The sequence below is a fragment of the Microtus ochrogaster genome, chromosome 1 (assembly GCF_000317375.1).
Source record: "Microtus ochrogaster isolate Prairie Vole_2 chromosome 1, MicOch1.0, whole genome shotgun sequence".
NCBI classification, from domain to species: domain Eukaryota; kingdom Metazoa; phylum Chordata; class Mammalia; order Rodentia; family Cricetidae; genus Microtus; species Microtus ochrogaster.
This window is the reverse complement of record NC_022009.1, coordinates 10,226,965-10,246,360: the sequence shown is the minus strand read 5'-3', so window position 1 is coordinate 10,246,360 and position 19,396 is coordinate 10,226,965. Positions and strand designations below refer to the sequence as shown.

General features: G+C 41.5%; 1 protein-coding gene across 1 annotated transcript in view; it reads left to right on the top strand.

Moving 5' to 3' along the window:
* Positions 1-19,396, top strand: part of Kiaa0586 (KIAA0586 ortholog) — a 93,661-nt gene that overhangs the window by 3,227 nt on the left and 71,038 nt on the right. Inside the window, exons 3-9 of the mRNA XM_013346903.1 lie at positions 521-590; positions 3,006-3,075; positions 9,850-10,024; positions 11,258-11,479; positions 14,218-14,365; positions 16,391-16,558; positions 17,637-17,760. Coding sequence (XP_013202357.1) covers positions 521-590; positions 3,006-3,075; positions 9,850-10,024; positions 11,258-11,479; positions 14,218-14,365; positions 16,391-16,558; positions 17,637-17,760 — 977 coding nt within the window. The remainder of the gene's footprint in view (positions 1-520; positions 591-3,005; positions 3,076-9,849; positions 10,025-11,257; positions 11,480-14,217; positions 14,366-16,390; positions 16,559-17,636; positions 17,761-19,396) is intronic.

The window sequence follows — 19,396 nt, the reverse complement described above, 5'->3', positions numbered from 1 at the left end:
AAAAGGAAGGTGAAGAGCAGCATGGAATCGACCTAGTGCCTTAAGAGTTCGCGTCTCACTTGGCACCGACCAGTCTTAGAGATGCCTTCTAGGATTGCACCTATGAGCAGAAAGCTGTTGGACAGTAGATGGGACCTACTTAGCGGAGCTTCCTAAGATAGATGAGCTCAGTGCCTGAAAGCTGGGTTAGTCTGCAGTGTTGTACTGTTAGACTCATCCTGGAGTCGGGTTATCACTCTGAGCCGAAGCAACTGAGATGTTCAGATGTGGATTTGAATCAGAATCCTGTGCCATTTCTGTTTGCTTATTTTTTTCATTCACCATTCTGATATCTCATTGCTTGGTCATTGAGAAATCTCCGAGTGGCTTCAGACTTATGCATCCTGTAGTGTTGAAGTGGAGTGAACAGAACGTGTAGACCCGCCTTGCTTGATGGTGGTAGTCAGAGGGCTGCCACTGTGACTTTGTGAGTGGTGGCTGTAAAGCTCATTTAGTCTTCTCTTTTCTTTTCTGCCCAAAGGACTTTCCTAAAGATGCTGTAGTTCCGAGGCTGCCTTTGAATAAAACAGAAGCGAACAGCACAGGAAAAGGTAAATTAATATAGTTGACTTTTACAACTGAATTAAAATATATTGACAGACTTTTGTTTTGTCGATTTTGAATGCGTAGTTCTGTGACATTAAGCACATCCATGCTGTTGTTCGGCCGTCGCCATCTCTCACCTCTGGAACTTTCTCCTCTCCCCAGCTGAGCTCTGTGTCCCTGAACTCCTCACATTTGCCTCTGAATTTGACCCCTCACGGACCTCATAGAAGTGGCATCGTATAGTCTTTAACTTTTGTGCCTGGCTTACTTGAGTTTGCACAGTGTGTTCACGCTTATCCATATTGTAGTTCGTGTCAGCATTTTCTTTGTAAGAATAGAATTGGGTTTATTTTTTAAATTTAACCTAATGTATTTATTTTGTATATTTGGGTCTTTTGCCTGCCTGTTTGTTTGTCTGTATACACTACTTATGCAGTGCCCAAAAGACCAAAAGAGGGGGTCAGAGTACCTGGGACTGAATTATAGAGGGTTGTGAGTCACCGTGTGGGTGCTGGGACTTGAACCCAGGTTCTCTGTAAGAGCAGCCAGTGCTCATAATTGCTGAACCATCTTTCCAGCCCAGAATTGGCTTATTTCTTTATTTCGTGTGAGGCACCGAATCCAGTGCCTCATGCACACTGGGAAAATCTACTTCTGTCTATATCCTGAGCTCCTGCTATTTTAATTTTAGGTTTTCTTTTCAAATTAGATTACTAATAGAATCTAAAATCCTTTAAAGGATTTGTACAGAAGTCTATTTTGCTATTTTGAACTCATTGCAAAGGTGTGGTATGGGATAATTTATTTTTGTTCTGTTTTTGAGACTTTGTCTTACTCTATAGCCCTGGCTAGCTTAGAACTCCCTATGTAGACTAGGCTGGCTTTGAATTTATAGATACGTTATCTTTCTATTTTCTCTTTACTTTTGAGGTTATATCTCAATTTTTGAGATTATAATATATCTTTATCTTTCCCTCTGTCCTCCCTGCAACCCTCTCAGCTATTCTCCTTGCTCTCTTGCAGACAGAGGACAGCCTTAAGAGTCAGTTCTTGTGCTGCGGTGGTCCCATATATAGAAGTGAGGTTTGTGCAGCAAGTGTTTTACCCACTGAGCCATCCTGCTAGTCTTGAAAATTTTTACTTATTGACAAATTTTAAAGCAATTTGTTTTATTCTAAGTGGTTTTTCCTTTAGAGTTAGAACAAATTCTGCTTTTGTCTCTGCTCATTTTTATTTTTATATAAGTTTCTAGTATTTAGGATCATGATTGTTACATTTTTGCTTAGTTATTTAATCTGTTCCTTACCTTTTTTGATAAATCCAGGACTGGAGAGATGACTCAGTGGCTGTGAGCATTGGCTGTTCTTCCAGAGGTCCTGGGTTTAATTCTCAGGGCCCACATGGCAGTTCACAACTGTCTGTAACTCCAGTTCAATAGAATAGATCCAACACTCTCACACAGATATACATGTAGTCAAAATACCAATACACATACAATAAAAATAGATCATTAAAATTGATAAATTCTATTACTAAATCCCTAAACATTTTTTTTACTTGGAAATGTTTTTTCTTTTTGTATATATGTATGCATGCATACATGTTCGTGTGTACTTGTGTAGGGTCTTGTGTGTGTGTTTGCATGACTAGAGGCCAGAGTTGATATCAAGTGTCTGGCTCACTCTCTCCCTGTAATCTGTTAAGACGTGGTCTCTTATGATCCTGAAATTCACTAATTCAGCTCATCTGGCACTCTTTCTCTGTGCACGGGGATTAAAACACTGGAGTATTTTTTTTTATATTGGTACTAGAGTTGAGATTCAGGTCCTCACGCTTGTGTAACGAGCAGGTTACCAATAGAACTATCTCATCAGCCTTTTAATTTTTGTTTTGTTTTAGAGACAGGTTTTGCTGTGTAGCCCTGGCTGGCCTAGAACTTGCTATGGTAGATAGGCTAGCCTCAGACTTGCAGGGAATTTCATGCCTTTCTTTCTTCCTTCCTTCCTTCCTTCCTTCCTTCCTTCCTTCCTTCCTTCCTTCCTTCCTTTCTTCCTTTCTTTTTCTTCCTTCCTTCCTTTCTTTTTCTTTGTTTTTGTTTTTGTTGTTGTTGTTGTTTTGTTTTTTGAGACAGGGTTTCTCTTTGTAACAGCCAGCCCTGGCTGTCCTGGAACTAGTTCTTGTAGACCAGGCTGGCACCAAACTCACAGGGATCTTCCTGCCTCTGCCTCCCGAGTAGTGGTATTAAAGGCGTGAACCACCACTGCCCAGCTCTTTCTTTTTTAAAAGAGTACCAGGAATTGAACCCATGACCTCATACACACTAAGCAAGTGTTTTGCCACTGAACTTACATCCTTAGCCCTCAATCTTGGCTTTTTTTCCCCCAGAATCTGAAATATATCTTTGTGTCTTGATTTTTCAGCCAATGACATCCTTATTTCGCAGTACGCCATGGGACAGAAAGATGCTTTGAGAACTGCTCTAAAGCAAAAGTAAGTTTTGTTTACTGACACACTCTTAAGTCTGAAGGAAACTGCTTTAGCCTATGTTAAGAGATGAGAAGACAGCAGTGTTTTAAGATTCACCGTAACAACGTCCAGGGCTAGGGATGTAGCTCACTTAGCGGTGCAGCTCTTGCTGACGTGCATGGGCTAGGAGTGCGAATGTAGCTGGATAACAGCAAGTTCTAATGCAGCTCCCACTCTGCCTTCTGCCATGCTGCTTACTATGATAATTTCAAAGCTCAGCGTATCTAGTGATGGACGTAGATGCAGGCATGAGTGGCTAGTGCTGGGATAGGAAAGAGTGGTGCATTCAGTGGATTACTGGCCGTGCAGCTATGTAAACCATGCAGCAACTCAGAGGGAAAGGGAGAGATCGACAGGTGTGTTGAAAAGGCAGCGACCGTGTTGCATCCGAAGAAGAAAGTAGTGAATAGAGTAGAAGGCTGAGAGTACAGAGCGGAAAGCTTGCAATTAGTTGTTGGCCTCGTGGTTTTGTGTCTTCAAGAAGAGCTTTGTGAGTCCACATAGACATTGTTTGCCACGTAATAGCAGTGTGTTGTAAAGCAGGGTAGCTAGAAGAATGGGTTATGAGGTGAGGGCCCAGCTAATCTGAGGAAACTGAAGTACCATGAGGAAAGCTATGGAAGTTGAACCCTTCATTAGCTCTGCTTGTCCTTCACCAAACCTTTGGCTTTGGTCAAGTAAATCCCATTACCTTGGACTTGAGTTTCGTTACGTGAAATTAAGAAATAAGGATAGATGATCTCCCCATTCTATCTATGGCAGCTGTCATGTAATTATGATGAAATAATTGAGAAAACTTGGCGACTCAGTAGGGTCTGATAGGTCAGCAGATGGAGGACCTGGAGGAATTCACATGTTTGAGGTGCTCAGGGAACAACTACTCTCTTAGTTGTGAAGCAGCATCAAAGAGCAGTAAGTACAAGAACACCATGCTGTGCTCAGAAGGAAGCTGAGGGGCCCAGTGCTGTTTGTGGGCATATTCCTGCTGACACCACGGAGACTCACGTGCAATTTCTAGGTTCTGTCGGTGTCCTTTAACCACTTGCTGAGTCTAAACAAAGAGTGCAGTGGACCAACTTTAAAAGAGAAAAGAAGTCAGATGTATTTCTGGGATTCTGTATCTGTTTGTCTGCTGTGTTCTTTTTCTGTGGTAAGGGGGATTAAATTCACATGCTAGGATCAACTACTAAGACAGGACCATCCTGCTGTACTCTTGTAATGCATACCACCTAATGGTGTGTTTGGTGGCCATTAAATAGGCTAGGTGACACTTATTGATGAATCTAGAATTTAGAAAACTTTTATGCAGCATGACAACTACAGTGAATATTAATTACTGAGAAAGTAGATCTAAAGTGTTCACACCATAGAATAGGTAGTTATGTAAGGTAATGGGTATATTGATTAGCTTGATAGTGCTATTTTTACACTGTATATATGTATCAAAAATCACATTATATACTGCACATACATAATTTAAATTTGTCGATAGTACTTCAGTCAGTCTGTGAAAAATAGTAGTATGTATCATTAATGTTATAATTTTTTGCTTTTCTGGCCTTTTATTTTTGTTTTTGGGGTTGTATTTTAATTTAAACATTTCTCTCTTCCCTTCAAATCTCCCACATAACCCTCCTCATGCTTCTCCAAATTCATGGTCTCTGTTTTCATCAGTCATTATTGTATGCACATAACTTCCCAGATAAAACCTGATGAGTCCCTATGTTACTTGTAGTCTCTTTTCAGGGCTGACCACTTGGTGTGATCTTCCCATGAAGAGCCACCTCTCCCGACTTTACTCAGTTGACGGTGGTTCTTTGTGCAGGGCTGAGGCCCCTTGGGCTTTTCTGAATGCAGTTTGGCATGTTCATTGGTCTCCTCCTTGTTCAGCTCATGTTTGGGTGATCATGTTGGTGAGACTTTATGGGTGTAGCTTTTGTTATTATTATTACTAGGAGACAGAATGTCACAGCAAAGTCTCCGACCCTCTGGCTCTTACAGTCTGTCTGCTCCCTCTTGCACAGTCTTCCCTGAGCTTTAGAGTTTTGTAGTTGTATCCATTAGGACTGACGCCACAGCTCCGTGTATTTATTGGTTGTGGTTTTCTGTAGTGGTCTCCATCCATTGCAAAGGAAAGTTTCCTTGATGGAGGCGAATACTACACTTCTTTGTGGGTATAAGGACAAATGTCTGTTTATTCTTAGGGATCATGCTGGTTTAGTAAATTATTGGTTGTAAATTCTCCTCCAGTAACCATGATCTCAATAGTACTGATTAGTTAGATTGATTTCTAGTACCAGACAGGATTCCCTTTTGTTAGCGAGTCCTAAATCCTCTGAGAGAGCTAGGTTGCCAGCAGGATATATGTGCCACTTGTGCACCTGTAAGGTTATCTTGCCATGCTGGTTGTTGATATGGTTATGGGTGTCACAACTGGGTGGGACTGTTGGTTGCCTCCCTCCTTTGGAAGCTACTATGGCACCTCCTGGTACCATGAAAGTTAGACCTCAGGGAAGAGACATTAAGATCAGCTTCATCTCAGGGCTTCTGAGCCTTGTTTCTGATAAACATAGTGTCTTGAACAGTAGGGATTCACCTTGCACCGCTCGGGGGCTAACCAAGGGTGAAAGCAATAGGCTGTGTGTTATGGAAATCTCTTAGATAGCACTGGTAACACTGGCCAACAACGATGGCTTCTCAGGTCTGATATTGTGGTTTTTTTTGTGGTCTTTGGTTTTTAGAGGGAGTGTTGTTAGCCCAAATAAAGCTCATTAAAGCTATATATTATATTTATACACTGAATTACCTGCATTACAGTTTTTTTTTAAGGCAGATAGTTAAAAGTATTATCCCTTGTGCCTTTTCAGCCATCCATATTGTTGTTTCCCCCTCCCTCCTCCTCCCGTATTCACCTCCCTCCTCTTCCCCAGGGAGCCCCACCTTTTTGTTTCCCCATCCTTTACTCTCTCCTCCACCTTCTGTGCTCCCCTTCCTCCCGCTCTCTAGGAGCCCCTCCCCCCATTCCTCATACCAGATTATTTGTACTCTGCTTCCCTCTTACTCCATCCCTGCCTCCTTCTCTTCCCTAAGGAGTGGGCGCGTCTCCCTTTCCTGATCAGGTTACTCTCCCCTGCTACTCCCTCTCCTTTGCGCCCCAAACCACCTGTTGTAGCAGTGGTTCTATTTTACTTTCCTGGTTTTTGTAGTTACTACTGGCTATATATTCACAACTGAAGATTTAGGGCTAGGGGCCTCCAATTAGAGAGAATGTGCGACATTTGTCGTCTTTTGTTGCCTCACTCAGTATGATCTTTTCTAGTTCTGTCCATTTACCTGCAAAGTTTATGATTTCATTTTTTTTAACTACTGAATAATATTCTGTAATGCATATTTACCATATTTTCACTATCCACTCATCAGTTGTGGGACATTTAGATTGCTTCCATATTGTGACTAGAACAGGAATGAACATGGCTGACCAACTGTCTGGAGTAGATATTGAGGCCTTTGGACATATACCAAGTGTTGGGGTCTGATGCTAGCCTGGACCCTCAATTATTTCTCTCGACCAGACCCCAACATAAACTATCTCTCTCTGGACCGGCACGGAGGAGACGGGAATAAAGACATGACTCATATGGTTTCATAGGGAGGGAGACTCTTTCTCAGTGGTTCCTCATGTAGTCCTGAGTTCACATCCTGAAGAATTCCTTTGTTTATTCTCCAAACAGCCTTTATACCAAAACTTAACTTTGGGGAAATACATTAGCATTCTTTCTCCTAGGTAACCAGGAGACATGGCTTTTCGTCATGTCCACAGCTGTCTGTCTGCCCTGTATGCTAGCTGGCACGTAGGCTTGAATCAGCATCCTCCAAATTACAAAGAAAGGAGCAAAACATCCTGACCTTACAATATTCTGAATTTGTTCTGTCTGCTGTACTGTTTCCCTGTTCATTTTGATTCTGTTAATTAGGTCCTCTCTCTCTTTTTTTGGTTAGTTGGTCTATGGGTCTGCCAATGTGTTTATCTCTCAAGAGCCAGCTCTTGGATTTGTTTCCATTTAAACGATTTCTGCTCTGGTTTTTATTAATTCTTTCTGCCGGGTTTGGATTTGGTTTGTTTTTGTTTTTCCATATTTTTGAGTTGCTTTATTACGGCATTTATTTGTGCTCTTTCTGATTTTTTAATATAGGTACTTAGAGCTAAAATTTACCCCATAAGACTGCTTTCAATATGTCCCAGAGGGTTTATTGTATTGTATTTTAATTTTTATTTAGTTCCAAGAAGCTTTTTGTTCTTTGACCCATTCAGTGCTTTGTTGTTTAATTTCTGTGAGTTTTTACTCAAGGTTTTTCTTTGTTCTCAGTTTTAATTTTTTTTATTGATTTTTTTTTTTTTTTTTTGTGACAGTTTCTCTGAGTGGTCTGGCTGCTCTGTGATTCACTCTGTAGACCTGACTGGCTTTGAACTCACAGAGATCTGCCTGTCTCTGTCTCCCAAGAGCTGGGATTAAAGGCATGTGCCACTATTTCTGGCTTTTTTTTTTTCTCCTTTTTTTTTTTTTTTGGTATTTTGTGTTTTAGTGAAATGCTTTTATATCTCTTTCCACGTCTCTCGGTTCTGTTCATTCCTCTCTTCAGCCCAGAATAAAGCTTCCAGTATTTTCTTTAGGTTTCATTTGTTGGTTATAATTTTTTTAGGCTGTTTATATCATGGAAAGTTTTTCTTTTCCTTCAATTATGGCAGACAGTTTAACTGAACTTACTAGTCTAAGTTGGCCATCTCTTTTAACACTTGGAATGCATTGCTCCAGGCCGTTCTGGCTTTAAAAACTCCCTCTGAAATATCAGCTGTGTTCTGACGTTTTCCTTTGTGTTGACTTACATTCTTTTCTCTCGCAGCTTCGAATACACTTCTTTGTAGTGGGTGCTCGGTGTTTTAACTGTGCTGTGCTGTGGGGATTTTTTTTTCTGGTCTTGTCTATTTGGTGTTCCTGGTGTTTCTTGTAGTTGTTTGGGTGTGTCTTTCTGTCTCAGTCACTGTTCTATTTTGTGAAGAGATACCATTATTAAGGTAACTAAGTCCATACCTCCTAATCCTTTTAATCCCTTCAAAAGGTGTCACTACCTTGTGACTAAGCATTCAAATACACTAGCCTGCAAGGGCCATTCTGTTTTGTGTTTTGAGACAGCATTTCTCTGTTTAACAGTCCTAATTGTCCTGGAATTCACTCTGTTGACCAGGCTGGCCTTGAACTCATAGAGATCCACCTGTGTCTGCCTTCTAAGTGCCAGGATTAAGGGCCTATAACACCACTGCCTGACTTTGCAGGCCATTCTTATTTGAGCCACCACACTTTCCTTACTTGGGGGAAGTTTTCTTCTATGGTCTGTGTTGTTGATTTTAGTTTCTTCTCTCTCATCTGTACTTGTAATTAGAAGGTTTGGTGTTTCTCAAAGTCCTACATTTCCTCTGTGTCGTTAAGTTGGAAGCATGGCCCCAGTACCTGACCTGGGAGTTGTATTGCTCTGGACTCCAAATCCCAGCATGCCAGGTCCTGACTCCCCAGGACTCCCACAGGGTATTTAAGTGGCCTCCTAGAGGAGAAACACGCGGTCTGCATGGGCTCCCTGAGAGCTTTATTCTTAATAAAACGATGAGCATTTTGATTTGGTTTGATTTGACATAATTGGATTTCTTGTGCCAGCAGAGCTGCTCTTATTCTTATCGTGTGTGTGTGTGTGTGTGTTTTGTTTTGTTTTTTCAAGACAGAGTGTCTTCTGTATAACAGTTCTGACTGTCCTGGAACTCATTTTGTAGACCAGAATGGCCTCGAACTCACAGAGATCCACGCGTCCCTGCCTCCCGAGTGCTGGGATTAAAGGTGTGCACCATCACTGCCCGGCTAAACTCCTTGAATGTCTTGATGCAGTTTATGATTGTTCTTGTAAATTCAGTGTCCTGCTGTTGTCTAGGTCATTCGCGTTGGCAAGCCTTTTTATAGGACTGGTAGGTTTTGGAGAGAACTGACTTGGTATTTCATATTGTTGGTATTCTTTCAACGAGATCTGGGCATATGGGCTTTCTTTAAGTTCGTTTTAAATTTGCTATGGATGGATCAGGGTGGGAGAGAAGCGAGAATATGGGAATGGTTTGGAAGTGACTTGGGTGGAATACAGTACAGTGGGCAGAGGGGACTGGGTTGCCTAAGATGTTTCCTGTTCTAAGACGGGAGTGTGGAGGTCTGAGTGGAAAGGTTAGAGATGACATGAAGTCTGTAGCCAGGTGTTTCTGTGTCCCGCGCAGATGGTTGTGAGCCCCTATGTGGTGGTGCTAGGAGTTGAAACTGGGTCTTTGGAAGAACTGTGGAGGCTACTCACTAGTCCTTGATTTAAAAAAAGAAATCAAGAAAATGGAGCTGGAGAGATGGCTCAGTGGCTAAGAATGCTTGCTGCACTTGCAGAAGACTGAGTTTGGTTCATAGCACACACATCAGGCAACTCAATCTTCCACAGTGCCAGTTCCAGGGGTGTTTGATGCCTCCGGCTTTCAGAGGCCCTTGACTCACATGTACATACGCATCTTCTCCAACAGACACTGCACATGACTGCAAATAAACATTTAAAAGGAAAATCATGAACCTACTTTGGGGAGATTACCAGGCTATGACAAGTCAGCATTTCTTCAAATGACTCAATGTAGATTCCTGAAAAGCTTCTGTTTCTTTGTATTTAAAGAGCTCAGAGCATGCCTGTTTTTAAAGAGGTGAAAGTACATCTTTTAGAAGACTCGAATACAGAAAAGAATACTGTTGCTCAGGAGACTGAAACTTCGCCCAATAGAATTGATTCCTCTACAACTGTGGCTGCAGCAACAGCTGCTGCCATTGCCACAGCAGCTCCTTTGATAAAGGTACTTACTATCCGCCCCTCCCCCCCATCCCTGGACACCGAGATACACGGTTGTATGTTCGGAACTGATTCAGATGGTTGTGTCTGACGGTAGACTTAGGGACATTCTAGTTGGTCCCACTTTGAAAGACTGTTGTATTTGTGATTATGAATTATTTCTCAAGCTGTGAAAATCACCTCCTTGTGAATGTGTTGGTTTCAGAAACCAAGCCTTTTTTGTTGTAGCACTGAAAGTCCACTTTCTGGATGCTCATTCTCTGAGAATCAAGCCCAGGGCCCTTATGCAGTGATAGGCAATTGTTGTCCACTGAGCTGTACTAATAGATCTGTTGTCCTGAATGAACCATAGGATTATATATGATCTTATCATATCATATATGACAAGCCTGTCAGTTTGTAATGGGGAAATGAAATAGGTCAGGATAGGCATAACATTTTAGAGCTAATGGAAAACAGAGTCAAGACTCAAGTTCGAAGCTGTTGGCCTATCCCAGCCTTATATTAGAGAGCTATCGAAAGCTGTTCTGTTTGTTAGTTTGTTTTAGACAGTTTCATGTATCCCAGGCTGATCTTTGTTTGCCATATCTGATCTCCTCCACCCTTCAAGTTCTGGCATTACAGATGTGCACCATCACACTTGGTGTATGCAGTGCTAGTGATGGAACCAAAGCTTTATGCATGTTAGGCAAACACACTCGCTGAGTTGCATCCCTACATTGTTTTTTGAGACAGGATCTTCCTATCTGGAATTGAACTTGAGATACCTCTGTAATCATAGGACATGAATTGCACAGCTTGGGTCTGGAAACCCGGTTTAAGGACAGGCACATAGACAGACAGAAAAGCTGGTCAGGTGGGGTGTGTGCATTGTGGTACCTCAGCATGTCAACTCTGCACAGCACAGGAGGAGGGGTTAGCTTGTCTCAGTAGCGAGTATTTGTACGACCGTAGTCTCAAACTGTGAACACCCGGAGGAGGACACCACAGTTGCTAGTCTTTTGTTTTTGTTTTTCAAGATAGGGTTTCTCTACAAAGCTCTGGTTGTTTTGTAACTTACTCTGTAGACCAGGCTGCTCCATTTTTGCCTTTTAATTTTGTGACTCTAAAAACAAAGATCACGAGAAGTTCTGAGTTAAGGCTCAGGTTTAACACTGTCTTGATACAATTGCTGTAGATAACCTTTTCAGGACTTGTCTTTCTATAATGAGAAACTTTATTGATATTTCTGTTTTAGGTACAGAGTGATTTGGAAGCAAAGGTTAATTCTGTTGCAGAATTACTTAATAAGTTACAGGAGACTGATAAACAATTACAGCGTGTGGCAGAGCACCAAACAAACATTCAGAATAAGCAAGAAAAATTACATTGTCATGATCATGAGAAGCAACTGAATGTGTTTATGGAGCAGCACATCAGACACCTTGAAAAATTACAGCAACAACAAATAGATATTCAGGTATCTATGATAAGCCAGTGCACATTCCACAATCCTTTTGTTCTTCCATCTCTAGGTTAATATCAACTGATAGTTGTAATAGCTGGCTAGGTCGTGACAGTCTGATTTCTTAAATCATGGTTTGCTTGCTCATCCGTCTTCACTGTATGTGGATGCTTCGTGTGTTCTAGGTTGTTTGTCATTGGTGCTGGGAGACTTCTTATAGTTGGCTTTTCTTCCTTTTGCAGTATCGGATGGATGTATGTATGTGTTTGTGTGGAAGCCAGAGGTCAACATTGATGTCTTTTTAGTCACCCTCTGCCTTCTTTTTTGAGACAGTCTCAAATCCCGAGCTCCCCCATTTGGTTGGAGTGGATGGTCAGCAAGCTCCCGGGGTGCCCCTGTCTGCGCCCTTCCCTCCCAGCACTGAGTCTGCAGCCCTGACCACTGTGCCCAGCCCTTCACATGGGGCTAGGACCCTGAACTCAGGTCCTCATGCTTGCAAGGCAAGCCCTTTGCCCACTGAGCCATCTCCCAAGCCCAGTAGCCTTATTTTCAAGGCAGTGATTGTTTACAGCAGCAGTTCCTAGCTTGCGAGTGTGCATTGGAGTTACTTGGAGAGCTTGATAAAATCACAGCTTTTTGGACATCTGGGGATTCTGGGAGAGCAGATCTGTGGTGCTGCTTGGGGCTTGTTGAAAGCTTCCTCATGGTTCTGATGCTCCCAACAACGAAACTAACTACTGTGTGTATTTGTTTCTGAATTTAATTTATTAAAAGAATAAATATCTCAATGCCTTTTGAGTATGCAAAAAAGGTATTGTAAAAAAAGAACTATCTTTATAAATAGCTATTATTTATTTTGGTTCCAAGTTTTAGAACACTACTCCCCAAACATTTTTAAAACAGGAATTTATAACCATTGTACATTTACATTTCCTTTTATATGTTCATTTATGTGTTGCATGTGTGTATGCATGTTTGTATGTGTGAGTGCACATGTGTGGGTTTATGTGCATGTGGGTGTGGTGTATGAGTGTGCGTGCATGTGTGTGTGCATGTGGGTGTGGTATATGAGTGTGCGTGCATGTGTGTGTTCATGTGGGTGTGGTGTATGAGTGTGCGTGCATGTGTGTGTGCATGTGGGTGTGGTGTATGAGTGTGCGTGCATGTGTGTGTGCGTGCATGTGGGTGTGGTGTGTGAGTGTGCATGTGAGTGGGTGTGGTGTATGAGTGTGCATGCATGTGTGTGTGCATGTGCACGTGGGTGTGGTGTATGAGTGTGCGTGCATGTGTGTGTGGTGTATGAGTGTGTGCATGTGTGTGTGCATGTGGGTGTACTTGTGTGTGGGTGTATGTGCATGTGAGTATGTGGGTGTGGTGTATGAGTGTGCGTGAATGTGTGTGTGCATGTGCATGTGGGTGTACTTGTGTGTGTGCATGTGCATGTGGGTATGTGGGTGTGTGTGCATGTGTACATGTGCGGTTGTGTGTGCATGCGCAGAGGTTGATACTGGGGATAATCCTCAATCTTCCTCCTGATCCTTTAAGGCATGGTCTCACAAATGAAACTCAGAGCTCATTGATACAACTGGTCTTTTTAGCCGCGCTGTTCTGGGGACCTCTTATTTCCGCCTTTTAGGTGGTAATCCAAACATTTGTCCTCATGCGTGTAGGGAAGCACTAACCACTGAACCATCTCCCCAGCCCTACATTTCTTTTTAATTGCACAATTTTGAAGTTTTAATAATTATATTAAAATGTAACACTTGGAAGAATGTACAAAAGTAAGTTTATTCTATTAATATATTGTCACAAAGTACACACTTAAATGCTTTTGTTTTGAAGATTTTTATTTGTTTCTATATTCCTATTTTTTTATATTTATTTATTTATTTATTATCTTTACAATATTCTGTGTGCATGTCTGCAGGCCAGAAGAGGGCACCAGACCTCTTTAGAGATGGTTGTGAGCCACCATGTGGTTGCTGGGGATTGAACTCAGGACCTTTGGAAGAGCAGGCAATGCTCTTAACCTCTGAGCCATCTCTCCAGCCCTTCTATATTCCTATTATTCAAGACTTAGTCAGCCTGCTCCCCCGTGTGTGGACTGAGTGTGTCGTACATTCGCTGCTGGGATGCCGGGTGACTCAGCCTGCTGGTCCCTTTTCTGTGAACAGCTTTACCTCTCTGCACCTCGACTTCTTTGCTTAAAAACAGTTTCTCCCTCTCATCAAAAAAGAAAAAGGCATTCATTTTTTGTTGTTGTTTTTTCTGATTTTTTAAGACAGTCTCAACTATATAGTACTGTCTGGCCTTGAACTTCCTATGTCTGTCTCCGTAGCTTGCAATTCTAGATAAAGTTGAAGGCTTGATGGCCTATGAGTGTACATAAACGCCTAATGAAACTACGTAATTGAGGCTATCCCCATCTGCTTTATTTAGAGGAACTCAGTACACTTTTATGAGTTCTATGAAACTGAATATAAAACTGAATAATTTAGTATTTTTTAACAGGCCATAAAACTTTCTTCTGAAATCAGCTTTATTTGTTAAAATATACATTTCACATGTATCTTAAAGTTTATTTTTAATGTATATGAGTGTTATGCCTGCACATATGTAAGTGTGCTACATTTTCATTGTATATTAATCAGTTTTCAGTTCTGCTAATAAATTTCAATCTATCTTGTCACTTGATATCATCAAATTATATGTAACATAATTTGAGATCAATAAAACAATTGTCTTTCTTCTAGACCCAGTTTATTGGCGCTGCACTCAGGGCTAATAGTCAGCCTGTTGGCACGCCCCCTTCCAGAGCAGTGGAAAAGCCCTCTGGGAAGCCAGGCCAGCCTCATCCTGGGAGCAGTGCTTCTTCACAGAACACATTTGTCTGTAAACAAGGTGAAATACTTGTTTCTTGTGACTAAAATGTGCCAGCTGTGAATGTTCGTCATTTGTAGAAGGTGAAAATTTACTAATAAAGTGGTAGGAAACTTTTCTTTGGTATAATTTATTTTTGAAAGTCTTGGTTTTATATCTTTTTTTGACTCAAATAAACTTGAACTTATTTCAAAGGTTGTTTAAATTATGAATCATAATACTTCCTTATTTATGGTTCTATTGATCACTGGAAAAATCACCAGATTTTTAGAAATTTAGAAAAAAATATCTACTTATTTCTGGGTGGTAGTGATGTATGTCTTTAATCCCAGCACTCAGGAGGCAGACGCAGGTGGATCTCTGTGAGTTCGAGATCAGCCTGGTCTACAGAGTGAGCACCAGGACAGCCAGAGCTGTTACACAGAGAAACCCTGTCAAAAAACAAACAAACAAAAAACCCAAAGAACAAATAGATAAATAATAGAAAAAAAAATCACTTATTTAGAATCTGGAATGCCTGTAATAATTCTCTTGTCCTCTGAGAAGCTGTGTATTTACTGATTTTCTTGATTTTGTCAGATGAGTACAGTTAAATACTGTGGACCCTTACCCACTGTGGTGGTGGGCAGTTAGGTGGTTCTCTAAGTGATCTTGTTCTTGAATCAGGGCTTAATATTGTAGTGCGGACTGGCTCGAGCTGGTGGTGCTCCTCCTGCCTGAGCCTCACAAGTGCTGGGACCACTGGAGTGTGCCAGCATGCTGGGGTAGCATTTTCTTTCTTAATCTTACTTCTTTAGGGTAAATTCCTAAGAGTGAGATTATTAGGTCAAAAGATATTGCCAGATACTTTTTTAGTTTTTATTGCCATTGAAAGTGTCTACTGGGGCCAGAGCTATGGCAAGGTGATTCAGAGCATTGGCTGCTCTTAGAAGACTCGGGTTCATTTCAGAGCAATGATGTGGGTGCTTATAACTGCTCCAGTTCCAGGGATCCAGTGCCCTCTTCTGGTCTCCACAGGCATTGCAAGCTTGTGATGCACAGCCGTGCATCATCCCAAACATCAATACACATTAAGAAAAAGATTACCCACCACCACCACCACCACCACCACCACCACCTCCTGCTCTTGCAGAGGACCAAGTTCAACTCCCAGCACCCACATGGTGGCTCACATCTATTCCTAGCTTCAGTACTAGGAGACCCGCTGCTCTTTTCTGACCCTCACAGGTACCAGGCCACACACACAGTGTACTTACAGGCTAAACACTCATACACAAATAAGATAAGTATTTTTTTGAAAAATGTCTAACGATGCCATTTTCACCACAGCTTTGACAATACTCATGTATATTATTACACCAGTTCTTAATTTACTAGCTTTATCTATAAAACATTTATAGTTTTCATTTACTTGATTTCTAGTAAGGATGAAGTTTTTCTTTTTTTCGTTGAGACAGGGTCTCTCAATGTAGTCTTCCTGACTGTCCTGGAGTCTGCTAAGTAAACAAGGCTGACCTTGAGTTTAGAGAGGTCCACTGCTTCAGAGTGCTGGCAGTAAAGGCAGCACCACCGTGCCCAGCTCTACCCTTTTTGAAACGGGCTTTCTCATGACCTGCCACTTGAAAAGAAGGGTGGCATGGTTGTTTTGGGGGTCCAGGGGTCCCATCATTTCTGCCTCCCAAGCACACGCCACCACACCTGGGTTCTGGAGATTGAATTCGGGTCGCCATGCTTGTAAGGCAAGTACTGTATCAGTTGTGTTCACAAAGTTATCTTTTTAATTAATTGAAATTTATGGAATAGTGTCTTACTGTGTATCCCTGGCTATCCAGAACTCTTCACATAGAACAGGCTGGTCTCAAACTCTGCAATCAGATAAAAATGGTTTTTGAAGCTAATTTACCTTTATTATTGTTATCATTACTTTTGTATATAAGTATGTGTGGTCTAAGGTGTTGAACCTAGGGTCTCATGGATGGTAGGAAGCGTTCTGTCACCAGAGACACCACAAGCCTTTGTTCATTATTTCCTCCCTTTCTGTTAAAGTGCCTTTAAGAGAAGTCGAAGATACAGATTTTGATGGACAGAAATCTCCTTTAGAGACACCAGCACCACGCAGGTTTGCTCCTGTGCCTGTTTCAAGAGATGGAAAACTATCAAAGAGGGAAAACCCTGTAGAAGAAAAAGAAAATATGGAAATGTCAAGTCCTAAAGGTAGGACCCCAATCAGGATGCGTGGCCGCCTTGATGTTAGTCATTTTTCTTAATCCTGCTACCAAATCCCTGACGCGGAGCCGCTTAAGGAAGGCAGTGTTTGCTTTAGCTCATGGTTGAGAAGGGGTGCATTTTGTCATGGGAAAGCACTGTAGGAGGAGGGCGGTGTGGTAGCTTAGATGGTGGTCAGGTTGACTCCATAGTCAGAGAGCTGACAGTGCTGACCGCAGCCAGAAATGAGTCCAAGCTGTGAAGCCTCAGCCTGTCCCCAGTGCTGCAGTCCTTCTAGCTAGGCTCTCTTTTAAAGGCAGGGGTGGCGCACACCCCAGCACTCAGGAGGCAGAGACGGGATCTCTGAGTTCAAGGCCAGCCTCGTCTGTGGAGCGAGTTCCAGAATAGTCAGGGCTACACAGAGAAGGCTTATCTTGAAAAAAAAAACAAAACAAAACAAAACAAAACGAAAACAAAAATCTTACTCTCTGATAGAGGTAAGTTTTGTCTTTTTACTTATATTAATCCAATTCTTAAAACTCTAGCTTTTAATAAGATGAAAATATTTTGTCTTACTTGATGAGTGTATGTATGTCTATATTGTTGTCTTGGTTTTATTTTCAGGTGCAATAACTGAGTCCCACAGGTTAGGTAATTTATAAAGGAAAGAGGTTTATTTAGCCACTATTCCAGAACTTTAAAAGTATGACAGTGATCCTCTTGCAGTGATCCTTTTATGGGTTGCTATGGTGGGGGGCAAGAGCAAGCTAGCCAGAGAAAGCTTTGTTTCCTAACAGATTTCCTCCTTTGATGACCACTACTCCACTCATGAGCACAGAACCCGCATGATCTCATCCCATCAGGAAGACCCCACGTTTCAAATACCATTACTATGTAACCCTGAGGACTGAGTTTCCAACTCATAGAATTTAGGGAGTGTGTGCAGAAGAACCGCAGTGGGTAGAGAGTGAGCTGAGCAGATAACCCTCGTAAGGTCTTCGTTTAGGCTAGAGTGCTGGTACACTTGAAGTGAAATACAAAGAAGAAATGAACTAATTTGGAAAATGACATTTTTTTTCTGTTTTAGGAAATGTAAGATTGTTGGAACAAATATTGAATAATAATGATTCTTTGACAAGAAAAAGTGAATCATCAGACATAACCTCACTAACTAGGTCAAAAATGGGATGGAATTCTGAGAAAGGAGACAGGTAAAAACGAGAGATTGGAACTAGTTGGACTAGAGAGAGCTTTATTCAGAATTCTGCATTTTCTTTAGGAATGTGTTTACATCACTGCTTTTTCAAGTATTTGATTTAGAAATATTGGTTATTAATTTCTAACAAAGGCAGATTCAGGTGGCATGATATATAGCCTTATTGTGATGGTAGAGAGGAGAAAGTGGGTTGGGGATGCAGAAGAAATGAAGGTAACTTTGAGAATAATGGCTCATAGAGAGTTCACTGTATTCTTTTTTCTGCTTGGGTATATTTGAAATTGTGCATGCAGCTTGCTTTGAGGCTTGAGGTCCAACTTAGTGACAGTAGAGGACTTGTTCAGAATGCACGAGTCCCTGGGGTTCATCTCCTGCCCTGCAAAATAGTTTTAAAAGGTTAAGATCAGGTAAATCTAAACTGTAATCATTATATTGACTTTAACATGATAAAAACTGTAAGGAAAAACCTTGAAAATCTGCAATCTGAATGATTTTATTTATAAATATTGCATAGTTTTATCTTGTTTAATGTCTTTTTGTGTGGCTCATTGCTGTGCGCCTGTCGCGTGTCTCAGTCCAACTGCACTGCTCCTCCGCGTGAGCGCCTTCTTTTCTGTTGGATACCTTAGTGTACTAGTTTCATTTGTTTCCTTTGCTCTCTTTGTTGTTACTTAGTGATTACCCTAGAGACTGTAATTGACACACTAATTTAAAACTACCTCATTCATCTTCATACCCATTTAATTTCTGCATAGTGAAAATTTCTTCCCTTCTACTGTGTGATCAGAAACATTTATTTTTATGAAACCTGGTAACTGTACTTGGTTCAGCTTTTTTTTTTTTTTTTTTTTTGCCAGAAGAGGGCAGCAGATTCATTGGACCTTAAGTTAAAGACAGGCTTGGGCCACCTGATGTGGGTTCTTGGGGCCAAACCTGGATCCTCTGCAAAAGCAGCAAATACTCTTAACTGCTGAGGTAGTTCTCTCGTCCCTATACACCTGACTTTTAAAACAGAAGAAAAGTTACAGAAATACAGATTTGTTTGTTTGTTTTTTGAGACAGTATCTCACTATGTAATCCTGGCTGACCTAGAACTCCTCAAACCAGGAGCACTCTTGGTGAGGACCCAGGAACACTCTTGGTGAGGACTCCTTGCATAGTTCCAACCACTCTTCTTTTACAACTGTGAAGATTCTCTCTTTGCTGTGGATTTTTGACAGTTTGACTATAATGTGGTTTTTAAGATTTCTTTTTAAGTTGGCTTATAGAGCAATGGGTGTCATTATGGCATTTTCATACATTTATGAAAATATCAGTATAGTTTGTTCTTAGCTGTTCCCTTCCTTGAGACTTTTCTTTCCCTAATTCCTAACCCCATGCCCCTGTTTCCCTTAACTGTCTGCCCACCGTCCTCAGAACAGTCCTCCCTGGTGTTTTCATTATTCTATTACTGTCTCTTCCTTTGCCTGCACTTAGGTGTGGGAAGTCCTTCTGTTTATGTGTTGCTTTTATTGGTTAATGAATAAAAAAGCTGCTTTGGGCCGGGCGGTGGTGGCGCACGCCTTTAATCCCAGCACTCGGGAGGCAGAGGCAGGTGGATCTCTGTGAGTTCGAGACCAGCCTGGTCTACA